The 23,458-nt window shown below is 44.8% G+C and overlaps 1 protein-coding gene across 1 annotated transcript in view; it reads left to right on the top strand.

The window, feature by feature from the left end:
- The first annotated feature begins 1,577 nt into the window (after positions 1-1,577).
- The window catches only part of LOC119172795 (uncharacterized), a 68,117-nt gene continuing 46,236 nt past the window's right edge, over positions 1,578-23,458 (top strand). Inside the window, exon 1 of the mRNA XM_075893318.1 lies at positions 1,578-2,045. Within this exon, the coding sequence (XP_075749433.1) occupies positions 1,922-2,045 (124 nt within the window). The 5' untranslated portion in view covers positions 1,578-1,921. The remainder of the gene's footprint in view (positions 2,046-23,458) is intronic.

Genomic DNA, 23,458 nt, shown 5'->3' with positions numbered 1-23,458 from the left:
TTCGGTAGAAATTTGATTGATTATTGGCTCTGTAATGAAGGGACCTAAGAAGCAAAGCCTATATTCATGTCACATACCATTGTTAGTATAACTTAGTCACATCCCTGAAAAAAAAAGAAACTTTACATTATCATGATCACCGTTTTTACCGTTTCTTCGCGTGCCCTAGTCACTTGAACATGTTACCTTGGTATGGAAACGTCTGCACACACGCAAAAAAGTATAGAAATAACAATAATGTGAGCAAGTTTGAAAACGAACTAATTCAGCTAGCATAGCAGTGCTTTTGCCACAAGCTCGAAATGCTGAAACATGTACGCACTAAAGGTATACGATGCACATGGTCAGCCTAGAGTGCCGCCTGCTTTCGTCATTGCGCGGATGGTGTATTAGGAAATCTAGGCTGCTATTTCGGTGCAAGTTTCTTAGTCAGGGAACAGGTAAAATCGACTGCTCACACTTAGATGCCTATTCACGACAAACCTTCTTGCAGCCATTGCTAGTCAAAGCAAATTCAAACGAGTTTTGAAGCCGCACACGTAATTAGGAGTAGGCTGCTGGCATACGACAGGAACAAGTTACGAGCCCGAAGCTTTGCGAAGACGCAAGAAAAAGAGCTTGCGTCTGCCCTTTTGGATATTTAGATCGGGACTAGTCCTCCAGGTATTTATGGCTTTCGGTATTGTGAAATCAACCTGATATCTACTGTCTCAGCCCTTATTTTATGACAACTCGGAAACGTGGATGCGCTGCTTGCAAAGGCGAATTCGCGCAGTCAACTTCGTTAGTAATCCAAAACACGCGGGGTACAAATATATCTCCTCTGTGAAAGGCGCAGAAAATGTAAGACCGAAGAATACAAAGGAAGAGCTATCTGTGAACAGATCCTCTGACTGCATTCTATGCATACACCATTCTCGTTATTGAGAGCAGCGAGCAGGAGGAAAATGGGGGCCCCAGCCAGTTTTCCATGCCGCCGCAGAGAGTAGGAAACGAACTTACGTCTCGGAAACACGATTGGACTTCAAAAGCCTAGTCTAATATAGGAAAATACAAAACGAGCGATGGAAAGACAGGGGCCCGATGAAGAGACCGCAGTCTAGACTAATGGAAGGGCGGGAATACAGAAAAGAAGGCAGGAACGTAGGCTCGCGCAAACGGGCAAACGAAGTTCCGCAGCCGAAATGAGGCTACATTGACGACAACGGGAAACTAAGGAAATGAAGAGCAAACTTGTGCCCAAGGTTCCCTGGCGAACGCGAATAGATAGATCGAACGCAAGCCCCGAGATCGGTACGGGCGAAGCCGTGGGTCGTGGAGGCAATGCATCGTTGCTGCCAGGTTTCGACCCCAGCTTCGTAGGCGGAGCCTCTGTCCCGGGAATGCTGGAAAGTTAGGGAGAATCGGGAACGCTCCTCCGGAAAGGAGGCCGCGAAGGAGCGAAAGGGAAGATGCGCGCAGAAAGGTACGGCTGGAGTGGAAAGAGAGAAGAGAGGGAGCGAAGGGTAAACGTGGGGGGATGTAGCGCGTAGTGACTATTTCGGGCGGGCGGGCTCTCGCAGAGGCGCGCGCCGCCGCTCAGCCGATGGGGGCGGCACACGGCCCGTTGAGTACGCCGCGCGCGCCGGCGGTCTTTCCGAAGCCGCCGCAGCACCACCGCCAGTAGCAGTCGGGGCCACCACAGGTGTGCCGCTACACCTAGCAGGCTTCACTGCAAGGCGTTGCGTCGTTGACGACGTCGAAGCGTAGGCGAGACGCGGCCGGAGAGAGAGGGAGCTTCCGCTGGAAACGGGACGCACTGTGAAAGCACGCACTTTTGTTTTTGCTAGGATTATTCCGGCTCGCCACGTGTTTGTGATAGAGCACTTTAAAAGAAGCGAGACAATGCTTCGGACTTGGCACAACGCGATCGGCGCGAACCATGGTGACGAAGGTGTGTGAGCCACCTGCTTCGAGAGACGTTGTTGTCAACATGCGACCAGCACTGGGAGTCGGATACTGGGCGACGCTGCTCGTGTGCGCCACGCTACTCCTCATCAGTCCGGGTGAGCACTTTGCGTTCCCTTAGCTATTGTGAACTCGGTGATTTACTCATCATTAAGTTTCTGTTCAAGAACGTGCGCGATAGTATTTTGATGAAGCTTGTAGGCGACGTTTACCTGTACTTATAACTTGGAAGTTATTTAGAATTGCGACAGTAACAGCACACACAATCGAAGTAGCGCAGAGAACTTTGGCGGAATCGAGCATGTGGCTTCATGCAAGACTTGATTGAGCGCATGTTTTGCGCTACATGTGTCTCGGGTGTCTTCATTGCACTAGGATATTTGCGAAGTCGCGTATTGCAGCTTCCTGTTGTTTTGGCAGTGCTTTTTCAATGCTGCTGAGTCTTCAGGATGCGAACGGCGGAGTTGCTTTGAGAAAGTTTTGGCAAGTTTCGAAAGCGCTATTGGGCGTTTACCCGCTGCAACCTTCAACTGTACGTCGTGCATAAAGAACGTGTGAATTTGTTACTAAGAACATTTCCAGCGTAGTAGCTTCTTCAATGTATTGGTACGTGTTCTTTTTAATTCCAAGTGTGTCGTGCCGACGTATGCGCATGCAGGCACTTGAACATCACTCGGGTGATTTCATTCGAAAACCTGGCTTATTTTCCTTTGTTTCCATTAAACTGTATCACATACACACACGCGATAAGACACTTTCTTCTATCTCAATCAGGGCGTTCTATTTTTTTTAATTTCGCAAGAGCTTCGAGACAGTACATTAAAGGAAGGAATAATATGCAGTGAAATACACAAACTGCGGGAGTATGCTAATTTTTTTATGCTTTTCGTGAATGAAATAAATATTCGCCATTCAAAATTTTGGTTTTTGTTCATTTGCCGTACTGAATTCTTAGTGCTAGCATTCAATTTTGGCCTATGTTAGTGATTGTGCTAAATATTTAGTCAAACAAGAAAGTATTGACCAGACGATCGCTTTGCTCATCATGCTTGCCTTAGTAGTTTTTGCTTATTTGTTACAGCTTTCTCAACACATTGACTTTCTCCGTGCTTTTTCTTTTCGTACGTCTGGCGTACAAATTTAGCAAAGGCAAAAACAAATTCTAAGAAAGCCAGGGGACACACACACTACCCGGTCAAGTGAGGTGAAGTCTCTGCTGTCTTTGCAAAGCACACCCAATCAAGGTACACAGTGGAAGCTCGTTACATTTACATGGAACGGTGTTTATATGAGATATTTTCTAAGGCTTAACGCTGCAATGACGAAAAGCTCAAACGGAACGATGAAGCGCACGGCACGCAGGCGCGACTCCAATAGTGCCCGTAAATCTTACGCTTTCACTTCTCCTTACCGGGCTGTAGCAAGAGGTTAGGGTCCAGTACTCGGACATCATTAGTAACCTAATTATGCTTCCTTGTTTATCATTTCAGCTGCTGTATAGCTAAGCGCTACAATTGTTGCGAGTGCTTTGCAGTCGTTAGATGTTCTTCGTTAACAAGACATGCTACCATTTTAGCTCGCGTTTTACGTTTGGCGCGTATACGTTCTTTGCGAATCAAGCAGTCGTTATAAAGTGAACACTTCAGGACTCTAGCTAGCAAAATCTATGGCTCAGTGGCACTTCATCTCTTACAGGCTTGTCTGAGTGGCTGAACGTTAGGAAAATCTAGATGGCGCCACGGGTACTGTTCCTTACTATCGGAGTCGGCAATGTAGCAGGACTGAGTGTTTGGGAGCGTGTTAACGTCACTACTTGTGTTCAAGATACGAATATGCTTTTGTAGAGAAATCGACCGGCTGCGATGACATTTTTGTTGATAAGGGTGAAAAAAACAAGAACAAACCAGGTAGTGTGACATACGTGCTCATCAAAGACTCCAGTGGCTTAAATTATTCTAGCTCCCCTCCCTATACAGCATGGCTGTTAACCAAACAATTAAGGCTATTTGTTTGCTTTCGGGTGCAACGCTCGAGTGAAAAGCACGTCGTAGGATGTGCAAGCAAATAAAAGCAATAAAAAGGGGGGGGGGCAGAAGGCACACCATTCGGGTGATTCAGTTTGTGTGCGTGCGCGCTCGCCAAATTCGAAAATTTAGTGACACCGTCAAAGTGATGGCGTTTTTATATTCCTCAGCCGCTTTCACCGTGCGCCTGATAGTAGAAATGCTGTGAAAATTTTGCCGTATTTTTTTGCATAAGCAAAAAATGCAGCACCGAAACCTGACATAGCAGTACTGTTTTCACGTGACGTAAAGCTGGTAAAGACTGGGAATTGTGTAAGGCACAATATTTACGCTCGCACAGAATATGAAAGCGCAGAAGCGCAACCACGTAGCAGAAGTCATACCATGTCTGTTACTTACTGTGTCAGTGGTACAAGCTTCTCGGAGCGGTCGGACAGGGACAGCTACGATCTGAACGCACTTGAAACGAACTAAAATCGTCATTCCCTTTCGATGTAGTATATCACACCTGATCAGTCATGCGCTTTCGTGGTTGTGCATTCCACGGCTACATTGCATAGCCTGTCGAGACGGCTCGAGTTTAAGGCAGCGGCGGTCGGATAAAATGCTAATTGAAAGAAGTTTGCGAACAAACTACAGGTGTTGAATATCGCTATGTGAGTGATGCATGAGTTTGTTGATAGTGGCGTTTGACATCGTGTAAGTAGGGTTGTGTAATTTAGTGTTACCCAAGTACGAGCCACAATTCGCATTTTTCGCTCGACGTGCAGCTTACCGTTTGTCGATAGGCACGGTTACGGTGAATGGTCACGGCGTACTGTTCATCCGGTATAGGCTCGGTCATTCTGGATGTGCACTCTTCAAGCGTTGCGGCACAATTTTCACGTGGTAAACCCCCGCCGATATCTGAAACACCAGCACAGCTATCCATTATGGATACGAACGGTGGTCGTTCGCTGTGAGCGTTTTGTTAATGTTAAGGGCAAGCGAGCAGAAGCCACAGAGCAACACACCCGCCACCCGTCGATCGCACGCCCAAAAGGAACTGAAATTTACACACGCAACCAATGAGGCACTGGCCAAGCACAGACGATATTTTCCTTGTGGGCAGCGTAGCTGTTGGGGCACCGCGGTTTCGTTACGTCCGTCGTTCTGGCCTAAGTGACGTCACGGGCACAATCTTGCCAATAGGTGACCAGTAAAATAGCGAGGGATTGTGGGATGCACCGTCTGCTACCGTCTTCCGGTTCGAGAAGTGTAGACAACGGCGAACCGCTTCGCCGCAAGCCTCAGAATATTTGGGATTCGCGCATGGTCGCCTGTTTATCTTCGTCCTGATAAATCATGGTGGGTTGTTGAGCCGTTGGCTGCTCCAACTCGAACGTGAAAGGCAAGCGGCGTGTATCGATTCCCATCGAACGAAGAAAGAAAAATGAGGTGGGCCCTGGCTGTGAAGAAAGCCACAGCGACAGGTAGCCTTTGAGTATGGAGCGTTGTGTGCGAAAACAATTTTATCACAAATACGGGTGCATTCCACACTAAAAAAAGAGCTTACGCATAAATTTGCTGCAAATATTATATTGTGAAATAAATTATCGTGCAAGCGCCTAGCAAATATACTATGGGAACGCGCGGTTGAAATCGACCTGGCAGACGAGATGAGCGCCAGCCATTGCACTCATATATATGACAAAAACATGAAAGCTTCACTACAGGGTATGTTCACACAAAGCGCTGGACGAGTCCATTAGCGTTTTCTTGGTCAAACTATGCGCAAGACGGCACTCAAAAAAACAACTGCGTTAAAAAAGCGGAAGGTTTTGATTATTCCGCACCGTCCTATGTCTGACTGTATCGTTTCTGTGCCACCGTGCCGCGCACCTTGATCAAGATCAGTGTTTAAATAAGCATCTGGCTTCGACTAAGAAATGCATTTTATTGGACGCTGACAGCTAGAAAAAAATATCTCAGCGCACTCAATAAGTGAACCCGCTGGTCGTGGGATCGAATCCCGGCTGCGGCAGCTGAATTTACGATGGAGGGGGAAATGCTGTAGGACCGTGTGCTCAGATTTGGGTGCACGTTAAAAAGCCCCAGGTAGTCGAAATTTCCGGAGCCCTCCACTACGGCTTCTCTCATAATCATATGGTGGTTTTGGGACGTTATGAATCACATATATCAATCAAATCAATCAATCAATCAATAAGTGCTGCGCTTCATGCCGATGGACCGACGATGTCGGCCGAAGCAGCTATCCCGAAATGAACTCTTACCACACTGCCACAGTCATCTCCATCCCCTGAGATCTTTAAATTGGTGATTTTTTATCAGCAGTAACGTATCATACACTGAAAACTGTCTTCTGTATCGACTGACCTGCTAGCCAAACTGACAGTACCTCCGCGAAGCGTAAAAGTGTTGCAGATCAATTTAGTGCGATAAAAAAGTTTCCTTGCCGTTCATGATTTTCGTAGCTTGTCATCGTCATAGTCAAGGTTAGCAAAAACAAAAACCAACTTCTAAAGCACTGACATTGCACGAAGAGGTGTTTTTTTTTTCAATGCAGCTGTACAAAAATGTGCGCGTGCCGCTGCTAACCCGCGTGGTGCGTCAAACCGGAAGCCGTCGTATTCCACAGTTCCCTGCGATTGCCCGTTTTACCGGCCACCTATTGCTGTGGGAAGCCCAGTGTGATTGCCGGGCCATCAACAAGATACATGCCCCGCCGCGGTAGTGTAGTGGCTGAGCTACTCGGCTGCTGTATCGCAGGCTTTGGGTTCGAATCCATGCTGCAACAGCTGCATTTTCAATGGAGGCGAAAACTCTGTAGGTCTGTTTGCTCAGATTTTGGTGAACGATAAAGAAACCTAAATGGTCGTAATTTCCGACGCCCACCACTACTGCGTATCTCATAATCACATGGTGGCTCTGGGGCCTTAAAGCACACATATATATCAGAGCCTATCATTAAGCATAAAAGATAAAAATGACCGAAATAACGCACCCAGCGAGTATTCACTGCACAAAAAAGAAACGTCTCCGGAGCTGGCCTTCGAAGTGATGTTACACCACAAAGTACCTGCGGAGTCTCACTGTTGCTTGTCATTAGGTTGGACCGGCACCACGATGAAACGTCAGGAGCGAGGCCGGTTGCATTACTTTCACGGCAATGCGCCCTCATTGTAAAATGACACACACGCCCGCCGCGGTGGTCTAGTGGCTAAGGCACTCGGCTGCTGACACGCAGGTCGCGGGATCGAATCCCGGCTGCGGCGGCTGCGTTTCCGATGGAGGCGGAAATGTTGTAGGCCCGTGTGCTTAGATTTGAGTGCACGTTAAAGAACCCCAGGTTGTCAAAATTTCCGGAGCACTCAACTACGGCGTCTCTCATAATCATATGGTGGTTTTGGGACATTAAACCCAACATATCAATCAAAGTGACACACACAGGTTGCGATATGTCTCACACGCGTTAAAACGTATCCAGGATAAACAAAAACATATTTTTGTCGAACACACGAACGCTTGCTAACATACTGGTGAAGGTAGGTGATCATTGTCTGCGTTTTCGATGACGTAGGTGACTTTCTTGCTTAGCCAATGTTTGCCTCACGCACCTACTGCGCTCGATTCGGAATGACCACATTTCTTGGCGATTTGGATTTCACAGGCTTGGAGATGGCGCCTGAATATATATTCAGTATTGATTTTGGCTTGGCAGTTTGGCTGAAATAGCGACGTCTGCAGGTCAGTGCTGTTATCAATTTCTTTCAGGCAAGTCTCTTTGACCCGAGAAGCTGAGTCAGCATCAAGGTGCGAGAACTCGGTGGCCAGGCTTTAGCCATGCGCTCCAACGATCCTACCAATATGTCGCAGTGCCGCCTCATTTATCTTTGCCACTTCAGGTTGATTGGCACTGAAAAGCCGACCCAGCAACCTGTAGATGTAAAGGCGCGTTTGCGCTGGCGAGCTCCCGAAATGGCTCATAGATGAAGAAAAAAAGTGAAATGAAACTTGAAATTATAGACGTGCAACAACCCCATGTCCTGGTATTTGAAAAGTCGATAATATATAAGCTTGCACTGTTCCATACCATTTTCTGTCGTGAATAGATTGTGAAGGTGCCAGCCAGCCGAATTTCTTGTCTATGTGGCAAAGAAGCGGCAAAACTAAGAACGGTTTTCTTTCGTAAATGAACACCGGTCTATAAGTCTTGCGGGAAAATAGTAGTTGAATCATTCACAGAATAGAATGCTGAAAAGATTGTATACACTTGTTATATCCGTAAAGCGACCATGCGATTGCAAGATGCGGCACAAAAATACCGTTGGAAAGTTTTATCCGAATACAGGTAGCCATTGCGCGTGTCAACTGAAATACGGATATCCGCATTAACTGTCACCTCACAGTTCATTTTGTTCCCTGCTAGCCAGAATATTGTGGAACAGGCCAGTCAAATTTATTTATTGGAACATTGTGACAGTGCTGAACACATTTGAGATTAATAGAGCATGGCTTAAAAGCAAAAATTAAAGCCATCTGACGAAACCAACAGTTTCTAGTTAATTCCCCCTGTCACTACGCTACCATCCTCTGCTTCCCACTTCGAAGTTCCCGCAGTTTTCTTTATGTCATTCATTCATGAAACAATACACCGCGAGAAAAGAACCCAACTGAAGCCTGTCAGCTCCCGTTTTGTTCGCCCAGACAATGAACGAACTATTTGAGCTACGATGAACAGGGTGGTTAAGGAGTACGCGTTTTGCTCTTCGTACCGTTATACATTACGAGCTCACGTCTCTTTTATATTAGTTCTTATTCCTTTTTGCGTCGACACACTCGTTTGTCTCTTTCTTCAGCCTTTCTTTTTGTACTTTTCCGGGGGTGACACGACACGACCCTTTCGACCCGCAATCGAATATTATGCAAATCAACGTGCACCGTCCATTTGTCTCGTCACCCGAGCCCCGAAATACGGAAAACCATGAGCTGTCAGGGGCAGCGGCTGGTCCGTACCGTCTGGTTGGAGACGCAGCTACTCTCCGAGGACCGAGTTCTCGGATAGAGACGGGCGCATGCATAGACGAGGAAAGCGGAGCTGGCTTTTGATGTGCGGAGAGAGTCGAGGAAAAATCCTTTGGTGGTAGTGAATACGAGAATATTAAAGCTTATGAGCAGACAAGAGGATGAAGATAAGATCAAAAGAAAGAAGAAAAAAAATAGTGCTGCTTCAAACAAGGTTAAAAATGGAGCTGAAATCGGAAAGTTATAGATGCTGGAGATAGGAAAAATTAACTTGCTTTTTAAAGGAAGTACCGGCTTTTGTCAAAATCATTGACAAGCAGATAACCGCTATTTCATTTCCTTGTTGAGTAACAGAGAATACTTTAAACCAACGCTCTGTTTTCAACTATATTGAAAAAATACGGTCATTAAAATATGTCGATGCTTGTAAAATTTTCACAGTTCCCTCAGGAGAGTGTACTCATACACATTTCTTTACTTGTTGTTCTATAGGAACATGTAATATAACAGTTCAGTTATTACAGTAAAAATTTACGATATGATTATCTGAGACACGTTAGTGGAGGGCTCTGGATATTTTGACTACCTTTAATTCTTTGACGAACACCTAAATTTAAACACGTGGCTCTCGGTCATTTTCTATTCATCAAAAATCCTACCGCCGTGGCAGGGATTCGGTCCTACGACCTTCCAGTCAGCAGTCAAGCACTGTAGCCAGCACATCACTTCGGAATCACTCGTCTTTATATATCCGTGTCCTTCCATCCTATGTATGCTTCCATCCTTTGATTGATATGTCGTTGTTATTATTTATATTATTAATGGCACTGCATCTAAATTCTTCTGTGTGTAGGAGTTGTATTGCTTTGTTATGTTAAGCGCTAGCTCGTTTGTATGTTACTTTGTGAGCACTTGTTACTTTTTGCTCATTGTGTCAATTTGTCATTTCGTTCGTTTTCGCCCATCGTTTTGCTATATCAGTCGCTCGTGCCTTCTCTTTAGGCAAAACTCGCTCACACTGTCCAAAAGGGGCAAAACATGTTACATCTACTGATGTTTTAAATGTTTCTAAATTAGAACTCTTATAGGTTTTTTTTTTCTCTCGAGGCTTTGTTTTTGTTATAAGTCATTCCTGTTATTTTCTTCCATTGTGAAATGTAATATCAAAGACATTTGTATTTGCCCACTCCTGCCTACCTCTTTGCATAAAAGTCGGCAGTATTGACTGAATAAATGATTATATCAATAAACAAATATATCGGTGACTTAAAAGTAGCATATCGTATACGTCTCTTGTGTTTTATCTTGTGTCAAGAGCCTTCCAGGAGCACCATCCAAATTCATCCGAATAAACGCAGAAAAAAAATGAGTAGAATTGTTGAAAACTGTGTTGCAATAGCATTGTTCTTTATTATGCTATCAGTTCAGGCAGCTTGTTTTAATCAAAAAAGACGATTGCTACATTATCGTGTTGTTGAATCTTAAACGGGGTCTTCATTAGATCAAGTGCATCTTTTTCTTTGTTGTATCGTCCATTTATCTTTTATACAGTTGGCTTCCACAGATGACGCTAGCCAGCATGATCATCAATGATCTCTTTTATTTTTATCGTACTGTCTCATCGAGTAAGCTCATTCTTCGCCCACAGAATGAGTCCAGAGAAGTAAGATAGTCAGACTAATTACTATGACCTACACTAACCGATATGAACTTCTTCCGGGGTTGTCTGTGTCTATTCTATTTGCATCAGCTGTATTTCGGCCACTCTTGTTAAACTATTTTGCTGCTGGTTGTGAATACACCTGCGCTGTGTGATTCCAGTTGAAGCGCTATTATAACTTCATATGCGAACGTGTATCTGATCAAGGCGGGACGTTATTTCAAATATCGAACGCAGTCGTTGGAGGCTCACGTTGATGAAACTCCTCCTTGTTTTCTGCACACGAGTGGGGAGCGTTAGCGAAAGATATGAAATAAATCCAATTTTCGGGGCATCGATAAATGCACAATGGCTTGCACACCCGTAATCAGTAACTTTCTTGTGCCATTAATGGAGCAAAAAAAAACGTGTTTAGGTGTTCATTCAGAATAGAGTCAATCAATACTCAGTAAAACGTTCAATGCATTCGGTATCAACAAGAAAAAGGCAGGTAAATGCGAAAAAAAAAAACGTTCTGAAGCCAGACTTCTAACCCAGATGCCATCGAAATGAGATCTGAGAATCCAATAACGAATAGTTTTTGTTCTTTGACTCAGTTTCGGTGAGGTCACCCGTCGTTCCTTTGCTGTTTTCAGCCTTACTGAGGAGAATAGGACTGAGAAGGATTCTCGCCGCTTCCGATAAGGATCTTAATACTACTCAGTTATGCTAAAACAAGAATAACATAGTGAAGTTCTACAAGTCACAACTTTCGTAACGATTGCAAACTCCAAGCAATATTCTACTTAGGAAATAAACTGCGATAAGAAAAAGGATCTTCAAATCAGCCTAATATCAAAAGCTTTGTACATAAGGTGGTGAAATTCCAAAATTTAAAAGGAAGGGAAAAAGAAACTAACAGATATTGTAGGACATCTGTGTTTCAGTTGATTGTCGTCTTTTATTGCTTGCTGCTATTGTTGGCGCTGCGATAAACTACAACGAAAAAAAGTCTTCACAACAGATATTGTGATGGTTTCTCCCTCTCGCAGACTAGATCTTTTCCGAAACAGAAAAAGTGACGTTGAAGGTCAGAAACACGACATGTGCTTTCATGTGGCTTCAGAACATGTGCCTTCATTCAGCTGCTGGAAGTGGAGTTTCATTATCTGATTTCGATCGGCCACGCACCAGCTCATTCCAACGAATGTGTCTTCTTTGTGACAAAAAATCTGCAGAAGAAGGTGCACTCCCAGAATTTATCTGTCGAGTCTACAGTGAGGCCTTCAAATAAAGACACTGCTGATACTTGTCGATTACTCCACTTTTGACAAAGACGCGCATGTTGGTCAGTACATATTAGCACATATTTCTCTTCGTGTAGACGCACTAAGATACCTTATGGAACACAAATCGTAAAAATTTCGCCCATCCTTATGCTTAAAGTGACCTAAAAATGCCATGGCGTATTTATGTAATAAGTTGACGCAAAGTAGTAAGGTGGTGCATGATTTAAAATTTTGGGGAATATGAACGGGGCATTGGTAGGATGGCACAGATGTTGTGTGATTCTTCTCCGTGTTAGCACCGTCAAAGCTTGAAGTATACTTAATCGTATATCGTCAGTGAAGTCAATAGCATCTAGCAAGCGGGTTAAGCGCAGCAGGTAGGTGCATAATACTATGCCACACATATTGAAATATTTCACCCTGGCTACTTATTAAGACTGGAGTCTCGGTTTAGCTCAGGTTCAAATATGTTGTACGAAATAGCTTACATTACGATGATGATAAAAACTTTATTTTGGTTCAAAGAGGACGCAAGAGAGACCCCGTGCTACTCGGCTAACCCCACGTGTAGTGACCACCAAGCCGAGCATTGTGGCTCGTTCGCGAGCACTCTGGACGACCAGGATTTGGTCGTTGAGTTATGGGCTGCTTAAAAGCCCTGCCTGCCTGCCCTCACTGAAGGCGTACATGGTAATTTCAACGCGATAGCGTTAAAGAGCTCGTGTCAAAAAAAACCCGCCACCGGCATTGGACCCGTTCGTTGTGAGCGGAAAATTATCTGTGCGTCTGTGACTGAAAAAGCAAGTTACCGAGATACCCGTGAGAGGCCGCTACTTGTCCACGCGTGCGCACGCGATCACACTGAAAAGGCCGCGCATCGAAAGAAAAATAAGTGCTCAAGGCCACGAGGCGCGGTAGTTTCTTTGCCCTGCCACCCCTCCCTGTTTAGCTTCCAGCGCTTTCGTCGGGACGAGAGAAGAGATAATGCGATTGCAGCATGCGACAAACCTTTGTAACTCCACTCGCACTGGACAGATTCTTAAAAGTTTTGTGGCGTTGAATTCGTGAGGCAATAAGCTCTTCTAGTGAATTCATTCCTTGGTTACTTGAAAAAATGTTTCAGGGCCCCTTTGACGTAATTTGTTCGACAGGTGTCACGACGAAAACGAAGTCATTCGGAGATAATAGCGCACTGGTCCAATCTACTGTGTGCGTGTATGTGTGCGTGCGTGTGCATGTAAAAACATATGAATAAGTATCCACCTAGCGGTTGAAGGGTGCACTAGGGGCAGGATTTTGCTATCGCGTTCAACTCATAACGGCGAAGCTTGAGGGTCCCCAAATTTTTTTTCATGCGTATGGTTGTTCGCCACCGCTGTTTGCACGCTTTGCAAGCGGGGAAGGTAGTAATGATGGGGCGTCGTGTGCGGCAGCATTTGGCAATTGGGGATAATAGCCAAATGTCGTGATGGATATACGAAACGTGCTGGACACTGTCTTTTAGACACTCCAGTAGGACACATACACTCGGTGTTGCGACGTTCTGTTTCGACATTCATTTCGAAATGAGGAATGAATAAACCGGAGTTAAGAAGTCAATATCTGCTTCACCATGTTTATCTTGTTCTCAAACAGCTAATGGCCCTGCTGCTGTTCTTTATTTCCTAGCGTGACTGTCACCCCTGCATGTTTTTGTCGTTTCATGAGCAGTATCAAAATATGAAAGCAACGAAACACTTGTGCAATAGAAATGACTGTTTTGCTGAGCTCGTTTTTTCCAAGAACCGTTCCACTATAGCATGCAGCCTTCATTATAATGAAGAAAGCACAGGTTATTGCGTTAACGTAGCAAATATAAAAGGGCAGTGCTCAAAAGCAGTGACTCCCTTCGCGGCGTACAGGAGAACGAGCGTGAGTGATTCGTACCAAGAAGAGTATTTTAGTTGTTGGTATAAGCTGCTTCGAACCTGCTATTGTGTCGAACCGACGTTCCAGTTTTCTGTTTTGTTCATAGAGAACAGTGAGTGGTCAGTGAGGCCATGATCGGTTCGGGGGCGATCAGTATGACGGCAGACATGTTACGATCTTTTTGAAATGACATGAATGTGCTTAAAATGATGGTTTCCTCATCGTGTGCTCCGGTAAGGCCGAACCGGCGTTATGCAAAGCACAATAAATAGGCCAAGCGTTACAGTAGTTGCTGAAAATAGCTGGGACATTTCACCAGTGATGTCATTCTCTGCATTGGCTGATATTGCCTTTACGCAGAAGGTCGTGATACTCTAAACCGTTTGACATATATCTAAAAGTGTCACATATCTGTTTCTCAATGACATACCTTACACAGTTGTCATTTCTTGTCAGCATTTCTGTACATGTCGCTCCATCTATATACAGGTAAAAGCTTATCCTTTCACCATGTCAATCGACCTTGATAATGAGAGATATGATTTGTTCGTGCCGAGGAGGCCCCTAACAATTGCACCGGACATTTCGCGCAGCGCCTGTGGAGCGGACGTATGTGTTGAAAATAAATTAGACTTATAAGGCGAAGCACCGGGGATCCAAGCCAGTACGGGCCTTTTTGTGCAACGGACTCAAAAGCGTGCGCGTTATAGAACATCAGCAGACAGCATATCGTCACGCTGATGGAGTTTATTGAAGCCAAGAAGAATACGAGATATGCAAAGGCGCGCGAGCAGTGGGCCGTTGTGGAGCTGACTGTACTGTCCCCTGCGCTGCACTACGCATCTCTGACTTTTGTTACGTTGCAAATAAATGCATTCTATTGTTACAGTTTTGATGGAGGTGCTGTGTATTGAGACAGATTGATATTGGGGCAGACTGATATGTTGGCGCAGATTGATACAGACGTTAACGTTCAAGATTAGGGTTGAAAGTTTTGTGCCCAGCGTCGTCGTAATCTTTGACACTGCGCGTTCAGGTCGACAGTCAGTATATCATGCTGATCGCTTCTGTTCAACGCAAATGGGAGATGGATCAAGCTCGTACTCTTTATACGACGTTCGAAGGAGCCGGAGTCGCTGCCTCTTCATCATATTGAACACGTAGTGAGTACAAGTGTCTCCCATGTACGAAAAAAGCCGAGGCTCTTGGTTCTTACATTAACTAAACCGAGGATCAAGACCCAAGCCTCATCAATCACTTGCAAGCGCGCGTAGGCGATATGCACACTACGTGCGCTTTTACAGGCGTCATAAACAGAGCATGGGCGAACAGCGTCCAAAAGGAAAGCGCGAAACAGGAGGGAACGTCTACCTTGATCGATACACTCTTAGAGGAGCTCACTCGCAGTCGAAGCTGAAGTATGAAGACCCAAGAGTCTTCTATACTGTGACCTACTATGGGCGTCCATCACCCTTGGGTTACAGGAGTGTGGCTCGCGAGGCAATAGAAAGTCGCACTTTCGCGACCGACGCAGTTCCTTGGCGCCGGTGATTGCGGTGCGCCAAGAGAAAACCTCGATGAATAATGCACAGCCACGAACTTTTTACAGTATACTCTTGTTCAGCGCGCGCAGGAAAATGCCCGCGGCGTTGAATACGGCTCCTTTATCTTCGGTTTCGCTGGAGGTTAGTGTGCGTGCTTTTTCTATTTTCTCGTGGTACACGGATCGAAGTAGCCGTAGGAAGCTGCATACCGCATATCCCCCTCGACTTCTTTTTCTTTTGGGATCTTATTCCGCGACAATGTTTATTTATCCTCTGTATACCTGGTTTCATCGTTGTCTCTCACACAGGCAGGTTTTTCCACTATACGGGTCTTCCCGCGTTTTTCGCTCTTGTTTTCCGGTCTTGCATCTAGATGCACTCAATAACTGGCTTTTTTCTTTTTTTTTACGAAACCGGATGTGTCAAAGGAGCACCGATAGACTTTTCAGAATACAGTTTACATTGCGTTTTTTTTAAATTTTGCTGGAAACGACTCCTTGCTCCTTCATCGACGTTTTTATACATCCAGGCATATCTAGCTAGCGCAAGTTCTCAATATAAGCAATACCATGACAATTGATTATAATATTTTCTGACACTTATTCTTATGTCAACATTCAATAACACAATAGAAACGGTAAAATATATAGCTGGCAGCAATGTTTATTAAGAATGTTTGGCGATCCAATAAGATAGATTAATTTTGTGACATGTAGCCGAGTTAAACTTTCAAACTATTTTAATCACCTGAAGTACTTCCACGTACACTCAAATCTAAACACAACGAGGTTTTCGCGTTGCCCCACGTTAAATGATTACCGCCGTGGCTGGAATCGAACCCGTATTATGAGTGCCGCAACTTGCCGCTATCCCCGCCACAGTAGTCCAGTAGTTACGTCTCCTCACTGATGACCCGCTGTTCGCATGATTGAATCCCGGCCGTGGCGGCTGCATTTTAGATTCAGGCGAAAGTACTCGTGGTCTGTGTGCTTAAATTTAAGTGCACGTTCAAAAATGCCATATGACCAAAATTTCCAGAACCCTCCACTGCGTCGTCTCTCACATAAATATTGTCATTTTGGAATGTGAAGGCCCAGATATTTATAATAATAATAATAAGAATAATAATAATAATAATAATAATCTTATTATTATTATTATTATTATTATTATTATTATTATTATTATTATTATTATTATTATTATTATTATTATTATTAATATTAATATTATTATTATTATTATTATTATTATTATTATTATTGCCACGAACCACATTTAGGTGGTGGTTAATTCTATTGGGGTACCTTGTAAGGCACGCTCTTCAACGCTCTTTTTAATAACATAAATTTGGCTCTCTAGCAAGTCTCTGTGTGTCAAAGCAGAGAAACGTATGTATTACTTCAGACAATTATTAAATCGCCCACAAAGCTACCTAATGAAACATTTCCTTTTTTTAAATATTAGGATGTGATGAATCTACAATGGTGAACCATGTATGATTGTCGAACGCACGCGACAGTCCTAAGCTTTGTCCAGTCAGCTCTAGAAAGTCATCTCTCCAATCCCATTCCCATGTGTAGAGTAGCGAATTGTGGTTGTCTTATTGTGAGTAACCTGTCTGCATTTTCTTCTGTACTATTCTTCCTGATAAAACTATTTCAAAATGAATGTGCAATTTTTTTTGCCTGAAGATTACGTATAGAAACACGAAAAATAAATAATTGAGCTGTCATGTTTGATGAAGATCCTGCAGTAAAAAATAAAATGGTGGACGTAACTTACAGTGAAATTTCAGCATTCCTAATACTGCTGTGTTTTCGTGTGTTTTTCCCCCTTCTTTTTGCTGAAGTGGTCACGAAAGATTGCTACGCCTCATTACTTCCCCACGATCATCAATTTTTCCGGCGTCTAAATTTAATAACCGATGCCTTCGCATCACTTATTCTTTCTCCTAACGACTCAAGCATGACTCAGCACTCTAAGAAACAAAAACAACCGAGTGAAATAAAAATGTGAAAGTTACGTACTATATAAGACTGATGCTTGCTCCCAAACCCCTTCCCGCTCGTTCCAAACTTTCATTCGCTTACATCCCTATTAAGTCTTAACAGCAGCGAAGAGATTCATCGCTAGGCTCGGGCCTGGCTTTTCCAAGACATTCAGCTTTACTCCCTCTAATGCGCAAAATCAGAGAGGCGTGGGGGGAAGGGGGAGTAGAGAGGGCGTCTTCTTGCTGCTGTTTTGCGAGCTGTCCACATTTGCGGCTTCGAAATGCGCTCAGCGAAGCCTCCTCGGGAAAGTGCGTGCTGAGATTTACCCTTCGTTCGCAAATTATTTTTCCGCCACATTGCTCCGACACTCGAACACACATGAAAGCTGGCTGCGCTGTTTCTTTCTGTCCCCCCCCCCCACTCGCGTAGGGAATTCTCTTCCTCATCGACCTTCGGCGGATATCTTAAATGGATTCTTGGCGACGCAATTCGGCGATGCTGCGAACGCAAACAGCAGCGCCGCCCGATGAAAACCCATAAAAAACCACTGCGCTCGATGCGAACATTGAACGTTGCAGCAGGATGCAGCAGGAAGAAGAACCGAGTAGCAGTGAGAGAGAAAAGAAAAGAAAAAAGAAAACTCGAAATGACTCGACTGCAGTGAAAAGACAACGACCCGAAACTCGGCAAAGGAAGAGGGATTTGAACGTTCCACATCGGCTTGCTTTTTTTTTTCCTCGGGAGTGAGACAGGCGAGTTTTGAAACAAAAAATGCGAGCTCGTTCGATGATTCGTTTTCTCGGCGCTGCCGGAAAGAAAAGACAAAGGTATACAGATCGCAGAGACGCTGGATAAATTTGAACTTCAGTATCGAATTCGGAAAGAAGGATATAAAAAGACAGCTTCCTAAATCTTAGCCGGTGTGCTATTGACGCTGCAAGTTGATGGGAGCAAATGGAAGGTGGGCATAAATTATTTCGTTCCCACCAATTTACTGTCAGAGCAAGTTTACTTTTTTCTTTCTTCCTTAGACACCGTCTCATGTTTCTCCGTGAGTCCACGACGTATTGCCGCAAAAAAGGCTGTGAAAGAACAAAAGGTGCAAGGTAGGTACCAGAATAGATGGCGTTAGCACGGAACTTGACTAATTATTCGAATTCTCATGGTGTGGCTGTCACGTTATTTTACCTTTCTTTTTTTTAATTACTCTCGCTCCATCTAACGAGACACATAGACGGCACTTTATCTTCGGTGGTGCCCGTTTTGCCTCCTGCTTGTGTCTTTATAGGTTTGCCTAATTAGGGAAAAAGATGTATTCCGCCTGGTTTATCCAGCCGAAGAGCACAGCAGGTGCAACTTAACCTTTTTTTTTCATTTAGGGGCAGGTGCTGTTCCCTCACGTTTTTGACAGCTTCGTAACCCGCGTGCTGAAAAGCTTGTAGTGTATAGCAGCGCTTTTTCTTTAATTCTTGTGAATTTCATCGCCGATTAGTTCATCGCGATGCACACAATATTCACAGGAGCGCTGATGTAACTTACTCGCCTCTCCGTTGTTTGTTATATCATGTTCGTATGTAATGATCTAATTCGCGTTTCTAGCTGACTTTTCATCGTTTACTAGTTGCGTTACGTGCAAGGTTTACGCAATATTTTTTGGATGACTTGCTACACTGATCTTTAGATAGGAAAAAAAATTGAAGTGACTCTAAGCAACCTTGGCGCCTCTTTCTTTCCGCATATTTTTATCTCAAAATAGTGGTGGAACAGAACTCCGAAGGCCCTTTGAATGTTTATCGTGCTGATAAAAAGGTATACGGGTGCCGTATGTAGCGTAATAAGTGCAAACGCAGTCTAAAAAATTAGCAGACCCCACGTACAGTGGTAATCGATGATATGCAAAGCACCATTGAGGAAGGTTGCTATGTCCCTCTAAATTCAGCACAACGTTACGAGGTTGAGGTAAATGATGCCGTACATGACTTTCGTGTCATGATTATCATGTTTGGATGTGTCGTTCACTTTGGCCATCTATTCATGTGATGTGATACCAATTTATTATATGCGCAGCTATCGAAACGGCCGTGAGCACGCTATGACTGTGGTATGTTGTCATGTTTTTTACCTGACACGCGTGTCAGGATTGTCATGTTTGCACCAGTCATATATTTCGCCATCAATTGACGTTACGTAACATAAAATTTGATAGATATATATGCGGCTAGCAAAACGGCCGCGAGTGCATCATGAAGGGCCCAATATACCCCAATGTAGCGTAGACGCGCCCGCGCACTGGGCACAGCGATGGTATGTTAACCAAACGCGAGCACTCTGTAGTCTGACGCCAGGCGCGACCAGCATCCGTCGGTGCGGCCCGACGGCAACCGGAGCGAAATGCGACATAGTGCATTTTGCGCCGATGCGTTCCCCAGACAACACTGCGTCTTCTTCTTTTCGTGACGGAGGGACGCCGGACACGCTGAAACGCGCATGCGTCAAAGCAACGCAACGCGGCACGCGCCTGCGAGTATATGGCAGGACCGGCGCATGGCGTGGCAACGCCGGCGTGACACGACAAAATGAACACCGGCAAGCACGCGCACCACATCACCTCGAAATGCATTGGCACCTTGACTGTGGCATGTAGTCATCTTCTCACATGATACGCATCTCATGATTATCATGTTTGCCTCAGTCACATACCTTCGTCATTCATTGGCGTCTCGTAATACTTCAAAATTTGGCATATGTGATGCTAGTGAGACGGCTGCGAGCGCATCATCAGTGCGGCATGTAGTCATGTATTTACATGACACACATGTCGTGATTGTCATGTTTGGATGAGTCAATTACCCATGTCCTCCGTTCGCGTCGAGTAATACCGAGTTTGGTATAAGTGAAGCTAGCGAAACGGCCGCCAGCGCATCATGAGCGTGGCATGTAGTCATGTTGTTACATGACACGGACGTCATAATTTTCATGTTAGGGTCTGTCGCTTGTGTTCACCATGCAATCATTCCATGCCATAGCAGTTTTGCAACATGCCATGTGAACGAAACCACCGGCAGAGCTGCAGGACCATGGAATGTAAATCATCACATTCATGACATACATGTTATGATTTTGTGTTATGACTAGTCAAATATGTCCGTCATACAGTCATGTTATGCCATACCAAGTATGGTATTGATACCATTATCCCAACGGCCTGGAGAGCTAAAAGTCATAGGTGGCTAGATAGATAGATAGATAGATATATAGATAGATAGATAGATAGATAGATAGATAGATAGATACGCTCAAAGTCACCGAAGTTCTCTAAGAAATGCTTCGCATTTAAAATATTTTGAATGAGTTTGAACGTTTGTGAAAGGGCCGAAGTAGTAATTGAAGCAAAAACAATGATGTCATCTGGCAGAGGCACATTGTAAGCAGCGTGTTGTACGAGTTCCCACCAGGTTACCAGGGAGCTGTAAGAGTTAGGCAACGTTGGTAGATACACCTGGTACTGCGCAGCCCAACCACACACACAAAAACATAACATTCTACCGTGTAAGCCGCTTACTGGCTATGTGTAAAACATTCACAATCAGATATTCATGAACTATTCTCAGTGTACTCTGTTCTACAATAACTCTGTTCTATATATATATATATATATATATATATATATATATATATATATATATATATATATATATATATATATATATATATATATATATATATATATATATATATATAATTTAAGTATTGCCGAACAATCCCGAAGCATAGCAGAGTAGGCATAGGCATACGCGCCAGTTACGAAAAATCAGTCCGGTATACACATGGCGTGACTCCGTTTTCAGCTCTGAAAATTTTAAGAGTATAACAGGTTGCGTAAGAATAGCCAAGACGCAGGAGAATAAAGCAGCACGTGGGCGCAAACGTTCAGCTGAATGTCGATAGTCGAAGCTAGCTGTAAAGATAGTAAAAAAAAAACATGATATACCAATGAGCGCATACGCGAAGTTCTTTTTTAGACCACATTGTTTTAAAGCTGAAACGAGGCTTGCCTCCTATGATCTCAGAAATGGCAAGCTGAAACTGGAAACACGTGAAGAAAGCTTGAACAGCTACTGTATAGTTTAATTTAGGTTCATGTAACAGGAATTTCATTTTTTCCTTTTTAGTATACAGCGTGGCCAATTTGAGGTGTTTTCTCGGCAAGCTCCTTATGCTCGCTTTTTGTCCGGACGCCGCTGGCGTGTACACCATCTTTGCCAGTGGACGCTTCTCCGGTCGCTGCTCAAGGTCGCTACTGCATCGCCTTTCCTGTGATTCCAACCCTGCTCACTTGGCAGCACATCGCCACCCAAGCCGTCGTTTGCTTGCTTGCTTGTTCCTTTCTTTTGTGGCTCTCACTACGTTGTTTTTTGACTCGCCTCCTCGCGACTACGTCCACATCTTTCTCATCGCTTCGTAGGAAGGGCAGCACGTGACAATCTCCTATGATGAGTTTTACGCTTGGGTACCGATAGCGCCCCAGCCTTCTCCCCTGCCTGCTCTCAACCCCGTGAAAAAACGCCTGATATATCCAAGTCGGCCATTTACTAGCGTTTGGCATTTTACTCACGGCAGCGGTCACTGTGTCATAAAAGGGCAGGTGGTTAACGTGCCGATCGACGTGGCCAACATTGTGCAGTGCCGGCTGCGGAACATGCCCGACAACGTTACCTTTGACGTACACATCATGCGCTGGTTTGTTAACAAGCCTACCCACAGAAACGGTCTCGTCAAGAAATACCGCGTAAACCTCCCAGCAAGCTCATCTAGCATAATTCATTTTGTGCGTATGGTGGCAATTTTTCTTAGTGCGAAAAGCTTGATCATCGCGCGAGTGGATCAAAGAGGATTCTTGAGGTGCAATTATTCTACGATTCGCCGCACGTTCAGGGTGACATCAACCAATAGAATTGTAAAAGAGCCTATATAAGTGGTGCTACATTTCCAACGGGAACTGACCTTACTGTGTTGAAACACATTGTGGGCCCAATAAAAAACGCCTCTTTGGCATTATGGATTAATTACCAAAGCGTTGTCATACTCCTAAGCTACACAGATGTTAACGCACGTCCGTGTATGGCTTTACTCTGAATGCGTGGGTGCGTGTTTGTGGCTTTGCATTGATATGATTGCCAGAATGCTGTTTATGGAGTAATTGCTTATCGCACAGATCAGCTTGCTAGGCAAGCAGAGAGGTCATTATATCCTGCTATAGAATATGCGAACGATGCAAAGCTGGTATACTTCTCGAAACGAAACCATTCCTCAACGCTAATGATTATTGAATATGTCGCCTGTTTCACGCCAAACAAAGGCCGGTTGTTCAACTTCCTGCCAGCGTGAGCCGCTTCACTGCTGCACCAGGATTGCGAAGCACACTTCAGACCCGCAGGACATTAGGCGCCTGCTACCCTCGGAACACGATACTAACGAAATTAGCGCTCCGCCTGATCTAACACAAGAAGTGGACAGCGCGGCTGGCTCGCAAGGCCCTGCTGTATCGATATCTGCTTGCGGCAGTGAAGCTTCGTGTCAGTCTGTATAAACAGGCCGTCGGGACATCAACGGCCGTTAGCCACTCCCCTGGCGAGTGACCCGTCTCCTTGCTGCCTATTGCGCTGCCTGCATGCAGCGGCAAACTCCGCTAGCTCTCCTCTCGTCCCAATCCCCCTCTCTATCTGTTCCTCTCTATAGCCGTCCGCCCCATTAATTCCGCTGATGTGTGCATCCTGCCCTGCCACACAGTCGCGAATCGGACGCCTTCGCCGCAGGCGCTACGCGCTTGTGTGAGATACTCCACTCTTCCTCCGTTTCCCCTCATCGACTTGTTTTGAACTGCGAGAGAATCACTCTCGATACGCTTGCCCACAGGCGAGGACGATCAGGCTCCGTCGAAACAGACGCTTTATATAGTAGATTTCGAGGCAGGAAGGAGTGACGGCGCTTTTAGCATGGCTTGCCGCTGACTGCCTCGCATTAGCGCACAGTGGTTAGCGCGACAGTGCAAGCACCAAGCGCTGCTGCTACAATGAGATCTTTCCCT

This window comes from Rhipicephalus microplus, chromosome 4, assembly GCF_043290135.1.
Source record: "Rhipicephalus microplus isolate Deutch F79 chromosome 4, USDA_Rmic, whole genome shotgun sequence".
NCBI lineage: Eukaryota > Metazoa > Arthropoda > Arachnida > Ixodida > Ixodidae > Rhipicephalus > Rhipicephalus microplus.
The sequence above is the reverse complement of the archived record's forward strand: the minus strand, read 5'-3'. Positions and strand labels throughout refer to the sequence as shown.